The 18,234-nt window shown below is 45.1% G+C and overlaps 1 protein-coding gene across 1 annotated transcript; it reads right to left on the minus strand.

The window, feature by feature from the left end:
• Positions 1–11,151: 11,151 nt before the first annotated feature.
• On the minus strand, positions 11,152–17,534 carry KRCC1 (lysine rich coiled-coil 1). Its single transcript, XM_082759504.1, has 6 exons — positions 17,468–17,534; positions 15,787–15,894; positions 15,525–15,699; positions 14,595–14,837; positions 13,299–13,413; positions 11,152–12,317 (listed from the first exon to the last, which is right to left on the minus strand). Exons 1-6 carry the CDS (start codon positions 17,480–17,482, stop codon positions 11,564–11,566), a joined length of 1,410 nt encoding a protein of 469 aa, XP_082615630.1. The 5' UTR covers positions 17,483–17,534; the 3' UTR covers positions 11,152–11,563.
• Between the last annotated feature and the right edge of the window lie 700 nt (positions 17,535–18,234).

Consider the following 18,234-nt stretch of genomic DNA (forward strand, 5'->3'; position numbering starts at 1 on the left):
CCTGTTTGTGCTGCGGGGAAAATGCTTTCAAATTTGTGGTTGCAGGATTTGCTTTGATTTCTGGTATGTGTATAGCGCTGAGCGTGCATCACGCCCAACCAACCCACCAGCACCTCCAAGAACAAGTCAGTCTTTCCCACTTAGCCAGACACCCATTTAGCCAGCACAGGGTTAGACGATATGCAAAAATTGGCACGGATTGGCCCTGGTCTCAAGCTCACGTAAAATATACGGGAAGCATGGGATTAAGTTCTAACAAAGGCTTAAATTTGTCAACAGTAGTTATGCACGGGGCTGAGGTGTATCTGGAAAACGAATGGAGCTGGGACAGCACAAGCAGACTTCCACAGCTGCTGGGGAAGGTGGGCCAAGAAATAAAAGTAGGGTGCAGGGTAGTTAATGGTTCCACTCATCAGCGGGTAACTCAAATCTCCATAACTGAAATAAAAACCAAGAAGAGTCAGAAAAAAAACTGTGCCATGGAAAAATTGGATTGCTGGTGCAACTTTACTCTAGTCCAGCCTGTATTTGTGGTCTGTCTCTGGGCCCAAAACAGCGTGGGACTGTCATTTAAATTTAAGATTAGCACTACGATGCCTTCGTTTTCTGCCCTTAAGGTCCCAAGGTGCCATTTTTTGGCTTGGCGTGCAGCCCGATATGCTGAAGTGGGGAACCAAGTAAAATTGGAAATTAGATACTCTCAAGGAAGTATAACTGACCCGAGGAAAATTAACGGCACCACTGTGACTATCACTGCCCCTAATGGCCGTAAGTGGGTCGTGTTATTAAATTGCCCCCAGGACAACGAAATTCTCAATAGATCTGAATTAAAGTCAGAGGCCTCGTGGTATAGCCAGGATTATGGATACTGCCCACACCCGCTCGTAAACCTCCAGGTGTGGTGTCGAGGAAACCTGAGCGTAGAAATGTCCCCTGAGCTTGGAGGAAAGTGGTTGATAGGAGGCCCTGAAGGATTTCAGAAAGAGTTCCCCATCTTTGCCGTCCAGCGTCCCTTTGTTTCAAAAATAGGCCCGTATGTAGTCAAGCAAAACCACATCCAAGAGCTGTTGACCAGCCCTGTCCGGTCATTGAAGAAGGTGGTGCTGTCCCTGTCTACGGTTAATATTTCCTCCGTCAGACCGCACTGCACCCCCTTCCTGTCCACCCTCTACACCGGCTGGCTCGCGTGGCTTCACAGCCGCTCCATCCAGGGGGCCCGGGCCAGGAGAGACCTTCTGGCCACGGCGCTGGGAGGAGGAGGCGCCGGGCTGGGAGTTCTCAACAGCATGAACGTTGAGGTCCTGGCCAACAAGCTGGAGGCCGTCACATCGGGCGTTCAGGGCCTCCTCAGCCCCCTGAACTCATCCCTGGCCAGCCTGGGGATGGGGCAGTGGCTTGTGTCGGAGGTGTTGCCCACTTGGGAAAAAATAAGTGAGAAAGACCACCAGGTGCTGTTGCAGGCGCTGGGAATTGAGCAAAATAACGTCTCCCTTGCTCTCAGCTGCATCCAGGCCCAGATGTGGGTGCAGAGTGTCGTTGCAGGTATCCTGAGGGACGGTGACAACGGCGTGCTCCCCACCGAGATCCGCAAGATCGTGTGGGACGCGGCCACGGACAAGGAGCGGCAGCTCCAAGCCTGGTGGAGGCTGGTGAACTTCACCCACGACCAGGTCCTCGATGCAGTCATCGCCTACGTCCTGACCGTGGCGGAGGCCCGCATCGAAAAGGTTTACCCCATCGTGGCCCTGGGGGTTAACACTAACGGGTCCGTGGTCTACCCGCTGGACCACCGCATGTGGGCGCGGGTGTCAGACAAAAAGTGGCAGTCGGTTGACCTGGAAGCCTGCATTTTGGAGCGGGGGCTGGGTTTTATTTGCGAAGATGACGCCCTTAAGGCGAGCGATGTTTGCTTTGATACCAGCGAGGGGGTGTGCCATTTCGAGATCAACCCGCAGAGCAATAACAAAACCGTGTTAGTTTATGTAGGGAAAGGGTGCGTGTGTTTTAGAACGATGTGTAAATACGTGCAAATCAATGACATTTACAATCAGACCGTGTTCAATGATTCAAATATGTGTGCTTGCAATGTAGCTATCATTAGAGGCTGTGATTTTGTCTATAAGCCGCCCGTGTTCACTAGTCAATTGCTAATCAGAAACTATACCCTGTATCGTAGTATAACCCCGACCCCGATCGGTATGGATTTGTCGCTAGTCAAAGAAATGTTAGAGCATGCAAATTTACAGCAGCTTTTAGAAAACGCTAAGGCAGAAGCTAAAAAAATCCTAATAACTGTACACCACGATGGCAATGTTATAAAGCAGGTAATAGAGCGGATTAAGAGGGTGGGAGAGCACCACTGGTGGGAAATGTTCTTTGGCTGGTCCCCCACCGCCACTGGCATCTTCAACGCTCTCCTGCATCCCGTTGTGATCATCCTGCTCATGCAGGCCTGCGTGTGCTTTGCCATGGTGGCCACTTGTTACTGGATAAGGCAGGTGAGGCTCTGCATCAACAGCCAGCTGAACCAACTGGGGCTGGCCAAGCGCCTCCTACCATAGTCAAGGGCAAGACTGGGTTGGCCTCTGTGTTTGCCACCAAGAAGAACCCTTTGCTCCGCTGTTGGCTGCAACCCAGCAGGCGTTGAGCGGTGGGGACACACGCCATACCAGACCTTGACGTGAGGGGTGGCCTCCTCTGTTATAAGAGGGCCTCCCGGGAGCGGCGAGCGGGCCAAGCAGCCTGCGGTTGGCTTGGATCACAGAATGGTAGAGGTTGGAAGGGACCTCTTGAGATGATCTGGTCCAACCCCCCTGCTCAAGCGGGACCACCCAGAGCAGATTGCCTAGGACTGTGTCCAGTTGGGTTTCTGACTATTTCTGCAGATGGAGCCTCTACAACCTCTCTGGGCAACCTGTTCCAGTGCTTGATTACCCTCCCAGTAAAAAAAGTAAGAGTTAGCTTAAGAAACTTTCCTTTGAATGTCCCAGCTCCAAATGCTAATGAGAAGAAGCTGCTCTTGTGTGTGATTTAAGACTCCTTAAGCAGAGAAGAAGGGGTTAGGGAAAGCCAAGGACAGTGTCTTTGGAAGGAAACTGAAGGGAATGTAATGCCTGAGTGCAGAAAAGCAGCCACTGAAGATGGCAGAAGTGTTACCAGCCTCAGAGACTTGGAAAGATGACAATAAGAACTGAGCAGAACAAACAACCCTGTAATCACTTTGGACTCAAAGGAGCAGAATCCACACGGACCTTTGCAGCGACCCTCTCTGGGCTCCCAAGACTCCCAGGACGTCTGGCCAACGGATTGGTGAGATTTTGGGTTTGGGTTTGGAGCCTGGACTTCACCGCTTTGCTTTGCTTAGTTTTGCTTTGCTTAGTAGTGCATGTACCCAATAAAATTGTCTGGTAGAGGAACAACTGTTCAGTCTCTGCGTGTTCACTTCCCAGGTTTGTAACTTTAGCTACACTGGTAAAGAGAAATTCTGGTTAAAAACAAAGGATGTGATGTGCTTTTTTTTTTTTTTTTTTTTCCCATTACCAGGCCAAAATGACTCCTTTGCTTTTTGCCTGCAGCATATTCACTGAAACACAAGGATTTCTGCCTTGAAGGGCCCTGAGCTGGCATTACAGCTCACATCCACACAAACACAGTGCCCCCTTCGTTCGGCCTCTCCTGTCCTGCAACCCCTGCCTCTGAATTAGAAAAAGCCTTCAAATATACAGGGGGGAGGGGGCTCAGGTTACTTTAAAACACCGGCAATTCAAAAAATAAAAATAAAATGTTCAAAAAATAAAAATAAAATCATCCGTCGGAGGTGCTGCTGCAGTGCATCGAGCAGACAAAAAGCCCTTTGCAATGCAGACTGAAAGCACAAGATTAAAACACTGCCCTGTAAGCCAACAGGCAACTACTGGGCTAGAGACAGTCATGTACATCCCCTGCTGGTTTTGCCCCCGTCATCTGGAGCAGAGGGGGATCTATGCAGATCACACAGCTTCTGAAGATCATCGGAGACTTTCCAGCCCTTGTGCCTGCCCCGTGAAAACCAACCAAACAAAACCAACCAACCAAACAAAACCATTCGATAGATCTTGGAATTATTATTATTACTTTTATTCTCCCTTCTGAAGCCCTGAGCACTGTCAGGGCTGATGAGGTTCATTTTGTACCTCCTCAGGCAGGGCCAGGCAGAAGCTGGCAGATTTCTGTCCGTCTGCCAGAGCTGCTCTCCCAAGCCCACCAGCAGCATTTGGACCAGCGTCGCCCTCCTGCACCAGCTTTGCCTCTCGGACCCATGGCTTAGCCATGGCTCTCCTTCTCCCACCCTGTCCCTTTCTCTCACCCACCTTTTCCACCTGTAAATTTCACCCTTTTCCTTCACCGTGTGCTTTCCACCTTCCCTAATGCCTGCCAGACACTGGCCCCTCGTATTTCCAACCTGTGAATTTACTGCAGAGGTGACCCAGCGTAACGGAGCAGTAAGAAGGGAGGAGAAAGCCCCAGGGACAGACACAACCAGGCAGTGATGTACTGCAGCGTGCTGCAATGAATGGCTGGTCACCATTTATTAGGTACTGTCTGTATTGTTTTTTTGGGGGGGGGCCTGATGGAATAAATTAATTTTAGGAGGTGGAATAAAGGACATCAGGATTCAGAGACCCAGTGAGGAGAGCTGTTGGAGAGCCAAAACACTGGAATGTGGGGCAGGTTCTGGGTCGTGCTAATTTTTTCCTGCTTTGCAGAGTCCCAGAGAAATGCTGTGATGTGCTGGCACTCAGCGTGAAGGAAGATGCTGGATTTATCTCCCACAGCAGCCTCGGGAAGTGATGGGCTATACATCAGCCTGCCCGAGAAGGGACCATAAATAACCCCGTGGGGAGTTCGTTTACTCGTAGGAGTGGTGCAAGGACTGAGGTTATACCCTGCGGAGGGGAATGCAGGCAATTCGTGGGGGTTTGCACTTGAAAAATAAAACACGATGGAAACGATTTCCAGTTTTGAGAGAGAGCTGTCATGGGCACAACTTGAGTATGGCAAAATTAACACAGGGCTGTGTAATTAAGGTGTAGGCCTTCTACAGCATGGGGCAATCAAAATGTCCTTGTCCCACAGCCACTTTCAGCAGCCCAACCTTTGCAGATTTCCCGAGGACATAAACAAACAGAACACGCCATCAGGTTGTTTAACGACTGCTGTGTTTCCCCAGCCACCTTTACATCGATTAAAGGCCAGGAGTTTCAAACCTGGATGCCTAACACGAGGCACCCAAACCTCCTTTTAGACAACTCATTCGCCTGCCTGTGATTTTTAGTGCCTGTAGCCAGAGGTGCCTAATGGGGATGCAGGTGCTTATTTATTAGCAATTTCAAGGCTGTTTGGATGGTGCTGGCCTAGGCTTACATTTGCTGATCCCCTCTGCAGGCTCTTGTCTTATCCACGTTGTTTCTGAAGCATAAATGCAACAAATCCATCACGCTGGGGGGCTCCCAGTGCTTTAGCCTCACCCTGCTAGCAAATGTTGTGGTAATGCTACATCTGATTGCTTGTGTTTGCCTACCCAAACAGCGCCAGAGCACCCTACAGATATTATTAAAGCAGAAAAATAAATGGAAAAAAATAAACAAACAAGGTGAGCCTGGAGGTGGGTGAGCCTGCACCGTGGAGGCTGGGGTGGCCACCAGCTCTTGGGTATGGTCTCAGCCTTCTTTTCTCTGCTAACTGGTGCTTCTCGTTGTGTTGAGCACAGAGGGGAGATGAAAGGCTGTGCCCGGCGAGCCCCCTGCTCTCAGATGTGCTGCAGGCAGCCAGCGATGCTCAGCTCTGCTGCAGGCATCGTGCACGGGTGGCACTCTCTTAGATGAGTGTGGTCTGAGGTCTTCTTTTGCCAAGCTAGAAAAAAAGAAGAAGAAAAAGCTGTAAACAAAGCAGGAGGCAGGCAGCCAAGCATCTGGCATGACCTCCTGTGGCAGGTGTGAGAGGTGTTTTTCTTAGAGCAAAGCCCTCTCCGCACAATCCTGTCATTGTGAGGGGGACTCTAAGGAAGCTTGCTCTGGGCTGCGAGGGCAGAGAGACTCACAGAGAGACACGGAAGGGCAGGGAAGGGACACTCATCCTGAGAGTCACAAGCACCAACATGAGTTATCTGGCCCAGGAACTTCAGGGTGCATGTAGATATTGCAGCCGAATGGGTTTTGAGACAAAACCCATGTGCGTTGAGGGCATCCTGCACGGTCCCTTGATCTGGACTTGCACAAAGCTGCAGCAACAACACCTCTGCTGACTTCTACAAGGTAAAAGAGCCAGATCTTCCAGGGAGCTGAGCAGTTTGACATCTTAGTGGTCACCCAACGCCTTGCTGAGGCGGCTCCGGCCTCCTGCCCTGCAGAAGGTGGGGCAGCACAAAGCACAAAGTGAGAGACTTGAAGCTGCACAAAGCAAGAGACTTGAAGCTGGGACTTCCAGGCCCCCAGACAGCCCCACAGACAAACGCTACAGTTCAGCATCACTTGGGAGCAGGACAAGCACGCTGCATTTGTGTCCTCTTTCCCTCCTCTCCTTTTCACCAATGCAGGGAAAAGCTGCGCTGTTTGCACTAGCTATTTGCTTATCCAAAGCCAACTTTATGAGAATGTACCAAATATAATTTAGTTTGCACCTGAAGCCGAACAAATATAAGGATACAGACTTCACAGAATTGATTAGCACTGAGGAAAGTGTGTATATGTGCTGTGGTCCTTCGGTGTGTTATTTCCTGCCGACGTTACCAACACAAGGGAGTGAACACAAATAGAAATCATGATTTCTGCCAACTTGTACACAAAGGGAAGGTTTTGCCACTGCAGCTCAGAAAGAGCATCAAGAGGCTGGTGTAACGCAACTAGAAAAGAAATATTTCAAGGGAAAAAGCTTAGTTCTGATCAAGTACCACATTTAAGATACTATTTCTTGTACAGCACCCTACTAACAGTAAACGTGCTTCACCCTGTGGAGCTAGAGTTTATAGTGCGGGTGGTTTGGAGGTGCCTAGCACTAAGCTTTGGGGAGAACAACTTTATTTAAACTGTTTGCTAAGTGCCAGAAGTGCAGCAGCACCAGCAGTGCCCAGAACACACCTTTAACCAGAATCATTCTGAATTCTAAGAAATCCTATTTCCTTTTAAAGTTCTCCTTTGAATCACCCCTCCTGCCCACGCCCGGACTTTCAGTCTTCCCCACAGATCTTGGAGGAAAAAAAACCACAACGCACCACTTCTTCCCCCTTTCTGCCCTCGATATTTTAATTTTATTTCAAGCTTTCATGTCTTAAGCAGAGCAAAGTAGGCTCCTGCAGGTGTTTAGGGCTTAGAACCCAAAACATCATTCACTTGTGGAAATTGAGACTTCTACCCAAACAGCAGGGATTTCAACACACACACAGCAGCAATCCTGGGCAGGCATTTTGCTGTAGCTCCGAGAAAACTATTCAATAGGAGTTAATGCCTAAATCTTCATGAGAAATAACTGCTGGAATAGCAATTCATTGCTTTCAGCTGGAAATTGATGATCTCTCTGAAATAAAATATAGAATAGCATTGCTCTTATTTTTTTTTCCCCAATAGCTTTTCTGCAGGAAGATTTATGGCACTGTACCTACTTTTGGTTCCTTATATATATATTTTTTTTGTGACTCGTTTTTGTGCTACCAGCATTCTGCACCAGTTCAGCTGTATAGTCATCTGGGTTAAAAAGGACCCTGATCCTAGCTGCTCCTCACCTCAAAACACCAGCGGGATAGGGAATGGGTACAGCTGGAAGGACATGAGCACAGCTGGCAGGGCTGAAGCCTCCTCCCTCGGGCTGTTCCCGCTGGTGGATGAGAAGATTTAAGATGCTAAGGCTCAAAAAGCTGCAGCTGGACGAGCTCATCTGGCACCAGGGGCTCAGCGAGTCGTTAGTCCCACCAGAAGCTCATGGAAGAGAAAACCCAAATCCCTCAGTCCCCAGCCTGGTGCTTTAATCTCTGTGCTCTGGCCGGTGACCAGAGCCATTAAGCATGCTGTCAGCTTCTGGCCAGCAGCTCTGCTCTGAAAAACACACCTTAATTCAGTTAAACTGCTAATAGTACCTCCAGCGAGCTCAAACGCTGGTTGCACGCTGCAATCTGATTGCAGAGAAACGTGCTGAATTGGAGATGTGGCTACAGGCACCGCACTCGAGTGCTGCACCTGGTTTTCAGCTGAAACGCTCTCAGGCTTTAGAAAAATGCCCTCGGACCAGCTCGCAGCTGGGGGATGCCCCAGGGGTAGGGTTAGCTCGGGAGGTGGCAGCGCTCTCAGCGTGCCTGGCTGAAACCACAGCCAGAGTTCAGGGTGTGCAGGGTGACTGCAGCGGTTCTCCCTTTTATCTTGAGACCTGAAACGAGATCCTTCCCCGGTAAAACCAACTTCTTGCTCACTTTACGGGACGCAGAAGGAGATGTCCTGTTTCAGTTGTGGTCTTTCTCAAATGTACCTAGCACTAGGATCTCACTATGAATGTTTTCACGTGCTGCTGCCGGTCATAAAGAGGAAAAAAAACTGTAAAAAAAAAGTCATAAAAGGGAAACCAAACAATTAAAAAGTGACAGCATCTTGCAGAAGAGCACGTTCATACCGCTCTGCACAGGACACTAAAGCTGACAGCTGCTTTCAGAGGTGAGCACTGAGGCTCCACACGTTTCATTGAACAAGACTCCAACGGCTTGAGGCATTTCTTGTTACCCCTGCTCACGTAGAAGGCTGCCTTGCCTCCCCCTGATGCTCGCTGCCCTTACTGGGGTTCAAGCTGAAGTTTGCTTGCTTGAAGTAGTTGTCGGAGGGGACCCACAAAGATCATTGAACTGAAATGCTTTGACAGCTTTAATGAGAACAAAATGAACAGAATTAGCTTTCACTATGCAGAATTGTATTCATTTGCTACCAAGAAGTAAAAAAAAAGACATATTTACAATAAAGGGTAAATAAAGCCATCAGTCTTTGCCTAGTGTTTTAAAATGCCTAGCATGTAGATAGATGATGGCACAAGTGTGACAGGCTAGGAACAAGGCAACCAAGAAACACACGAACAATAATTATTCATGACTTTAGAAGATTGGACATACGTTATCTAATACAGAGCTGTATGTCACTTGTGCTAGATGAGACAACCTGCTATGTCTCATTTGCAGCATTTACATCATAGATTGATCTTTGTTTCATTAAAATATGGCAAGAGCACTTCTTTCGGGATCTTATCATCTCATGTTTGATGCTAAGAAGCTTTGTTTAGTGCTATTCTACCTTGCTTGTGGAACTGCTTTCCAGTGGGTGGGGTAGGAAGGTATGGAGCCCAAATACAGATTTGGGAACGATCCCTGAAAGAACAGAAGAAAGTCCCAAGTCATGCTTTTCCTGTATTTTCAGAGCTGTTGATCTCTAGCTCTCTGGCACTTACATCCCTTCAACAAATCTGCTCCTTGTGTACATGCAGAGTACCCCATCACGGCCTTACCACCTGCTGGAGGTCCAATTGTTTCCTTAGACTGACTTCCTAAGGAAAGGAAGAGTGCATGACCATACAGAAAAAGTGTTTCCTACTAAGACACAGGCCATATTTGTACAGTCCCATCTGTCAGAGTAGCAGAAATATCAAAGATCTTGCAGTGCCCCAAAGCTGAAATGGGTGTCCTGGGAGAACAAGTCATTATTTGTCTTACATGGGAAGCAAGCTACAGCACTGCTCAGGTTACTCCCAGAGCCATGTTATTCTCAGAGCCTATAAAGACAGAGTGCTTAAAAATGTCCTCAGATGCACTGCAGGCCACTGCAAGCAGCCTGCAATTTGCAGTTTTCAACTGCTCACAGCTATTGCCAACAGTTAACGTAACTTATGATTGACCCTGCTCTCTTCCCAAATAAATAATGAGGAAAGCAGTTATTATCGTGTGACCTGAGGCTCCCTCATCAGAAGAGCAGGGGTTAAGGAAAGCCAAGAAGGAATCCTTTGAAAGACACAGAAAGGCACGCAATTACCGAGTGAGGAAAAATAGCTACCGGGGAAAGAAAAGGCATTATCATCCTCAAAGAAGGTTAGAAACGGGGACCAGAGCAAGGACTCTACATCCACCTTAAAGCTGAAACCTCATGGACCTCTGTCACCAGGTTCCTGAGACTGCTAGGACAAACTTCTGAGCAGTGAATTGTTACTGGCACCTTCGTGTTCCTGCTCAACTTCGTATGGCTGTGCATGACTCTAGTCAAGCTTGACTGCTAGAGGATGGACCACGTTACCTGACAGCTCAGATGCCAACTGCTCAGATTTATTACATTAGCAAACAGCAACCCTAAACCCAGGACTGCAACCTACAACTAAACAAATACTTAAGAAAAACACAGTACTTTATTCACAAGGCTTTTCAACCTACTTCTTCCTGCAAAACCAAAACAAACCAGCCAGAATTCAAGGCTTGAGGGCTCTGGTCTCTATGCCACCCCACCCCACAACCACCACAACAAGAAGATTCAGTTGGGCAGATACACCGAAAGCAGCAGCTCAGCACAGGTGCCCCTACAAACAGACTACCCAATGGTGCAACTTGACAACGTGGGGCTTTCAGATCCCACATCAAGGCTAAGAAAAAGCTTTCTTGCAGCCTGAAGGCACTGAGAGAAATGAAATGGTGTCACAACATTGCTTTTAAATACATAAGACAAACGCAGGACATCAGTTCATGTGCCACAATAAGGCAAGTCCGTATTATGAATGAAGGTCTGATGACACTATTTAAAACAAATAAAAGGTGTTACTGATTCTTCAGAGTATTATTTGGGTCACAGATCTAGCTTCATTCTAACGTCCCTCCTGTAAATTACTTTGAGTGAGTGAAGCAGAAAAGAGCCTCATGTTAGCTATTACTTTTGCGTATTGCACCTTTTCTGGGTTTTCAAAATTAAACTAAGAATCAGGATTACAATCAGAAAAATTAATTTATTAGATGTAAATCTGACAACCAGTTGCATATTTAATAAACCTTTTTAACTCTCAGAAACATGTGGAATAAAATAACAGTAGCAAATAAGATCTGGAATGAAAAGTCTTTCATGGTCTTCTTTAAGAGTTGTCCGTGAAACGTTACAGATGTAGCCAGGAACACTGTGATGCCCTTACTTATTGTGCCGACCTCATGTACTCTCCTGCAAAACTAAAAGAAATCTCTATTAGTATTAGGACAAAAAAGCTATACATCTGGGTGAATTTCCAAGAATATTCTGTAAGCTACTGTCCTTTATCTGAGGAATATTCCAGAAGAGATTACAGACTTTCAAGGTCACATCACTGCAATGGCTGGTGTACATGTAACAACGAACAATTGATTCATAACTACTATCCAAAAGCCTGGCATAAGACTGGCTTCTCCTTGCTTCCAGATTGGAACAAAACCTTTTTTTTTAGCAGACAACAACAGCAAAACAGCCACTGCAGTTTACAAAGTGCTTTAGAGAAACTACAACCAGAATCAGCTTCTTAAAGCTAAACAAAACCTGTATCAGTATCCAAAGATGGATTAATCCCAAAGTAGCTCTTCTTCTGTTTTGCCATCTGTCTGTGGCTTCTCTTCATCCTTTCTGTGCTTAGTGCTCTCTTTCTCAGCAGAGTTTTGTTCAAGTCTTTCGCCTTTATAAGGCTTTGATTTCTTCTCATTTACCAAGTCTACGTCAAATTTAATTCGCTTTTGCCTCTCGTTTTCTTTTCCAAAATCTGTATATTCACTACTTTCCTTCCTTTTTGGTGTTGTGGCTTCTTTCTTACACTTCAGCTCTTCACTAATGTATTTTTCCTCCTCGTTATGTTTTATCTGAAGTTTCTGTTCACTGTAGCAGATGGTAAAAGTTTCATCAACCTCAAGTTTGCAGTAGTCTTTAGATTCTGCAACTGACTGTCTAAAGCCTTTATCTCTGATGGTGGCCACCTCAGATGCTTGCTCTCCTGCACAGTGTCCCACGTTACAATTAGGTGTCTTTTCCAGTGCATGCTCACAAGCTGATGGCCAACTGGGCGATCTCTTTTCCCCACTATTTGGAGGTGACTGGGTTTCTGAGAAAACGTTGGAGTGCCAGCCTTGTTCACGCTTAAAGGTTGAAGACACAACCCCACCGAGGTCAATTCCTCCTTTGGCATCTTTATCTTGAAACTCTTCCTCTTCTGCTGTTCTCAAATATGTTCTTTGCTCTAGACCTGTAGCTTTCGGAACTTGAATGCAATCTGTTAATTCATTAGTTTTCCTTGAATTCTCTGTAATTTCGACAACCTTTGTTGCTCTGCATAAATTGGATAGAAAAATCACAGTTATTAATATTGATCAATTTGCTTAGGATTTGTTGAGTTAAAAAAAAAAGTCAGGAGGGCAGAAAGACATGCATAATAAAATTATTTATATTTCCAGAGTTACAAAAAGAACATATTGCAAGTGTGTTGCTCTCTGTACCTACATGAAACCTCTTATACATGATCATATTTCCAAATCAGCTGAAATGACAGGGAACAGATTCAGTCCCACTACTGTGGTTATATTATTATTGCACCTTCACTTAAAATGTCTCATCAGTACGTCTAACATGAAAGCAATTTTGATATTTGGCCTACTTGCATAGCAATCTCAAAAAAGATAGATCTTAAATCACCACAATATCCATTCTGCAATTAACACAGGCTACGGTGCCTGTTCTGGGTTAAAGGGAAAGTAAGAACTATCATTTATCCCACAAATCATCTTATGCCAAAGGTAAGATGCATGCTGATGAACCTTTAAGTTCACTGAACAGTCAGTGGAGACCTGGCACTTTTCAGGATTAAGGTCTATTTGCTCTGTCAACAGGAATCTTAGAATTCAGACCATTTCCTTCTAGGCTGACTAAGCACTGAGTGCCAAAATGCTGCTGTCCCCAGAGAAGCAAATATTTGGGGATAGTAAAAGAAGTGGGAAAACCACAAGGTTCAGGACCTTTTTTGTGGGCTGCCATCGAAGCTGCAGCTGTAGGAACTCCAAGAGTGAACATCAGTCATAAGTATGATGCTTAAAACAGACAGTGACCCTTAAAGGCAATAAACCAAACCAAAACCAAATTAAAACAAAAACAGTAAAAAAAAATCCCACAAGAACAACAAAACCAAAAAACCACAATAACTGGTCAAAGTCCCTTAACAGCAGACAGCTGGGCTACTGAAGAAAGCAAAGTCTTTAGTAGAAACTTGAAAGTAGAAGCTATAGAGGAAGAGTAACAAAAGACTTAGTGACTTACCTCATCTGGTGTTTTTTCCCTTGCACGTGGGACTGGTACATTTCTATAGATGAAAACATGACATTACAAACACGGCACGTGTAAGGACCATGCCAAGCCACAGAGAATAAGGAATCTGTAGGTTAGAAAGACTGCAAATGAAATGCAAAACTCATCACAATCCTCCCCCTCCATGCAAGAGTCCTAACATGATGTTCCCATAATCAGCTCCTACAGACATATACAACGTCCCTGCTGCAACATCTCAATTTTACACTAGAACAGTATTCATGAAGAGAGCTGTACAGCTGCAGTTTAACCATTTTCAAGTACTAACAAAGAATACTTCTGATGACGGCAATGATTTAAGGTAATTCTAGTGAACTGTTACCAAATGCTGATAAGAAAGAACTGTACTGAAAAATTAAATAGTACTGTAAGCACCTGACCCAAAGCAGGCACCAACAGACACCAGTCAGTCCAGATTCACACTGATCTTGTCTGAATTTAAACGTTAAGTGCTCAAACATTCACAAAACATTGGCTCAACTCTGACAAGAAGATGCTGAGAGAACTGTCAAACAGTACATTACGAATCCAGGATGCAGAGACAGCCAAATACAAGTTAAGGTCCTTGTGTTTTCGAGGTTGTCACGCTCTCTTCTCTTACAAGCTGTGTTACTCATAGACATAAGTATATAAAATAATTAAAAAAAAAAAAACACCAAGTCATTGTTTTCCCCATGCAAACCCAAGAGCAAAGCGCAGTGTTAATTCCAATGGGCTGCTGCTTTGCATCAAAATGCACCATTTTCTTTAAATTATAGAATAATTTATTGAATAACAATGACTTAAAAACAATAACAACAACTTCTGAGTATCAAGTAGAATTTTGAATTCTTTACTAAAGGGAGGATCAACTCTTCTGTTGCACAAGCCCAGATGATCAACAGTTTTGTTACAGAAGACCCACTAAAACAAATGCAAGTTGCACTGGTACGACACCAGGGCCTTGGACACAGTGCTAGAGCTGGAGGCTGTCCTGATGGGAGGCTGGAGAATAATGACCATTTAGGAAACAAATTTCCTTATGTGGGAAGACTGAAGGAATTACAGCAATCAGTGTGGTGAACAAAAGATTAATGGAAGACATTATAAGAATTAGAAGTTGTCAGAGACATAGAACTCCAGCATTTCACTGACTGAACAGAAAGGAAGAAATGAACTTGTTCTGCAGCAAAGGAGAAGTCTCTCATTTCCTTGCCCAAATCAGAGCTAACTACTCAAGCTGTCCCCACTTGCTCACGTTCTGCTTACCATTTATTCTGACTTCTGCAAGCAGAGCTTCGTCTCCCAGCTCCTCCATTATTTTTTTCCGTGCTATGTTTCTTCTGTGTTTCTTCCCAACATAATGCTGCTGGGCTGAGAACAGATTATCGAAGGGAGCACAGCAGAGCCGGCAGTACTTCGTATCGTTAAACTCCAAACTCGTGCTGGAGGTTGCAAACTCCTCAGCTTTCAAAGGCAGCAAGGGCTTCTCAGCTGATGGCTTCTGTAAAGCTGGAGAGATGGAAGCAGAGGATAAACCTGCTGATGGCACAGCAAAGGAAGGGCTAAACCAATTCCATGGGCAAAGTAGGTAATTGCAGAACGATGGAGCTGGAAGGGAGAACAGCCTGCTGGGGGCTGAACTGAGCCTATCAAGTCCCTTAGTCCTTACAAAGATACAAGAGCACGATGTGATAAGGAACACATGGAATATTCAGAAACCCCACCATTAGAAACCATATCAATCAACTCTGTTCGATGGCTGCTCACTCTAAGGGCTTTAAACAGTCCAAGAAGAGACTTACCCTGCAGAGGGAGAGTTCAGCAACTTGTACTGAACTAACACCAGTTCAGTGTTGCTTGAAGACTTTTTATTTTTTAATTTAACAATTTATCAGAGTAACATCTTGTAGGACTGCAGTGAATATTTTGAGCAACTGCAAGCATCTTTCATCAATAAAAAAATCAGAAATATTTGCCTTTAGCTAGAAAGATTAAGAATTTGAAAGAAAGGTTCCCCAGCTTCAGAGTTTCACTGGGTATTTTGTATCTTTGTTTATCCACCCAAGGAGTTACCAAGCCACAGCTCCATAACTTCGGCAGAACAGAAGGCCAAGAGACAGGTGAAGGAAGACACCTCTGTATTTGTTTCAGAGAGTAACAGGAAAGCACATGCAATGCAGATTATTCAGTTCTTACCAGGAACAGGCTGTGTGCTCTGTACTGCCATCAGGACTTTGTCTGTTGATGCTTGTTTCAGGTTTTTAGCGTGGATCTTTCCCAAGTAGTGAGACAATGCAGTAATTGGGCAGGAAAAAAACATGTTGCAGAGACTGCAGTATTTATTTTTATCTGCTTCACCACTCCCATGTACCTGAAAACAGGCAAGAGCAAGCTCAGTCATAAGCACTTACTGAAGGACAAGAAAACAGTTTAGTTAGCGACACAGATGAATAGTCACCTGAAAATTAACATAGTTTGTTTTCTTCTTTTTGCCATGCTCCTGCCTCTCTTCTTTCTCAGCGTGCATTTGGGTGTAAAGGCAAACTTTCCGTGTATGCTTTTTGCTCTGAGAAGAGATTGGAATTATTCCTGTTTCATTAACACGGGGCCAAGCAGTGTAATAACCAGCGACTGGGACTTCATTCATCCAAAATTGCCTTCTACACGTGCCAAACTGCATTTGTATAGGGCAGAGCCACAACCAGACAAAGGCCAGCTCATGTGACAACACCATTCTTTAATCAGTAATACAGTATTTAGCACTACTCCTAACATTTTGCCTCAGGCAGCCCTAAGAGTCACCTACTCTCAACACCCTGGGGAACCAAAAATCCTTACACACCCTCCTACAAACACAGACACTAAACCAGGTATGGAAGGGAACGTGTCCATGCCACAGAGCAGGTCCACTGAGCTCTTTTAATGCTAAACCTGGTGGGTTTGACATCAAGGCCATCCTGAGTAGCGGCACAGAGGACTGACAGGCAGCACGACCTGATTTACCTTCTTAAAGAAGCCTGGTCTCCCTGGAGAAGGTGACAATCTCCAGCATTGAGCAAGTCTGTGGAGATTTCTGCTGCGCATTCATTAGTCCAGTAACCTCAAATCCCATATTATGTATACTTCCCTCATCTGTGATTATTTATTAATTCTTAGATGCTTTCTCAGTGCATCACTCCTGCACTTCTAACATACTTACCCACATGCCACGCTATACACTGGTAACACAGAAAGTCAAACAAGTGGCTTGTCTTTTTCTAATCCAATGCTTTCCAAGTGGCTGTTAAGGATTCTGAGGAGCTACAGAGGAAATCATATCACTATTACCAAAGACAAAGAGGTCCTATCACACCTGGCTAGACAACACAAAGAGAATTGAGGAGAAAGAGTCAGTTACTTCCATCTCGATTCATCTTGCAATGGTGAAGTGAGGTAACTTTGTAATTGCATCTTTTATCCCCAGCTGGATTTGGATCCAAGAAAGAGAAACTCAAATTGAGAGTCTGGACTCTCAGTTTGACAGGACAAGTGCTGCTGAACATAAATCAAAGTAAGGAAGTAGGACAGCTTGCAAGACTTGAATCTTAATTAATAACGTGAATAACAAGAAAGACACCAGAGAGCAACTGGCATTGTGAAGTAACTCTGGCAAGAAGACAGAAATGTCTGTGCATGCAAACCATCAATATCAAGTTTCAAAATAAAGCTCAATTTCCTGTGTGGACAGCAATATCCCAAGGCACACACTTGTTCCAGGAAACTCCTTCAGCACAATTCATACAACCTGCCTCACGCAGACACCCACAGACAGAGCAGCACGTGTGTGTCTCTGGGTGAAGATAAATGAACTCCTCTGTAGTTAGCATTGCTCCATGCTGTCCGTATGTTCTGGGCTCACGCGGGGTAGATCTGCTTCAATCCCATACACAGCATTGCCTGAACCTGTTCAATTCCTTCTATAATTGCCCTGCAACACGTAGGTGATTGCCCTTCAATATCACAACATTTAAACCTGGTTAATGGCTAAGCTTTAAGAAAGACTATGAAAAGCCTTGAGGAGCTTTTTATAACACCATACAGAAACCCCAAAGAAACCCAAACCCAGTGCATGCTAGGAGAAGTCCTCCCTTCCAGCCTACCTCATAGTGGGACATCCTTTGGGACTCAGACTGCAGCACTGCCACGCAAACCTTACAGAAAGCGTCAGTGAACAGGTCCTTCCTCGTTGCCTCGTCTAAAATGTCTTCTAAACACAGAGAAAAAAACAAAAAACATCGGTCAGTAGACAGGACAAAGTATATTTGTATGTCTTTGCTTACTCAAAATATGAATATTCACTTGCAGCAGAAGACACTTGAATATTCACGTGCAGCAGAAGACGAGGGAACCAATTTTCACCCCCTCAATCACACCATGCCCTGTTGTGGCTTCAAGGCAATGCTGCAGAGCCACCCAAACCTTCCTCCTTACAGAGGTATTGCTCTCATGGCCTTAAATATTACTGTAAGTGTACCTGGACTTGAAAAAGAAGGAAGATAAAGCATCTTCATAGGGTTTTCAGCTCCCTTCAAATAGGGAAATGTTGGAAATACTAGATTAATGGCTTAAGAAAAGGTTTTTAGCTGGACTGGGTCACACAGTTAGTTAAATACAGGGATACCATTTAAAAAAAAAGATATAAAGAAAGTCTGGGAGTAGCTCAATACATGAGAAAGGCCAGGAGGTAGCTTCAGAAGCTTCCAAAGGTTGTCAGAGAAACCATTTTATTTTATTTTATTTTATTTTATTTTATTTTATTTTATTTTATTTTATTTTATTTTTTTAAAGTTAAATGGAGAAAAACTGCTCCAACGGTTTGTTTCGATTTTCTTGCCCTGTTCCCCCTTAACTCATGGCATGGACACAC

Source organism: Aythya marila (genome assembly GCF_965140915.1).
Source record: "Aythya marila genome assembly, chromosome: 4".
Lineage (NCBI taxonomy): Eukaryota > Metazoa > Chordata > Aves > Anseriformes > Anatidae > Aythya > Aythya marila.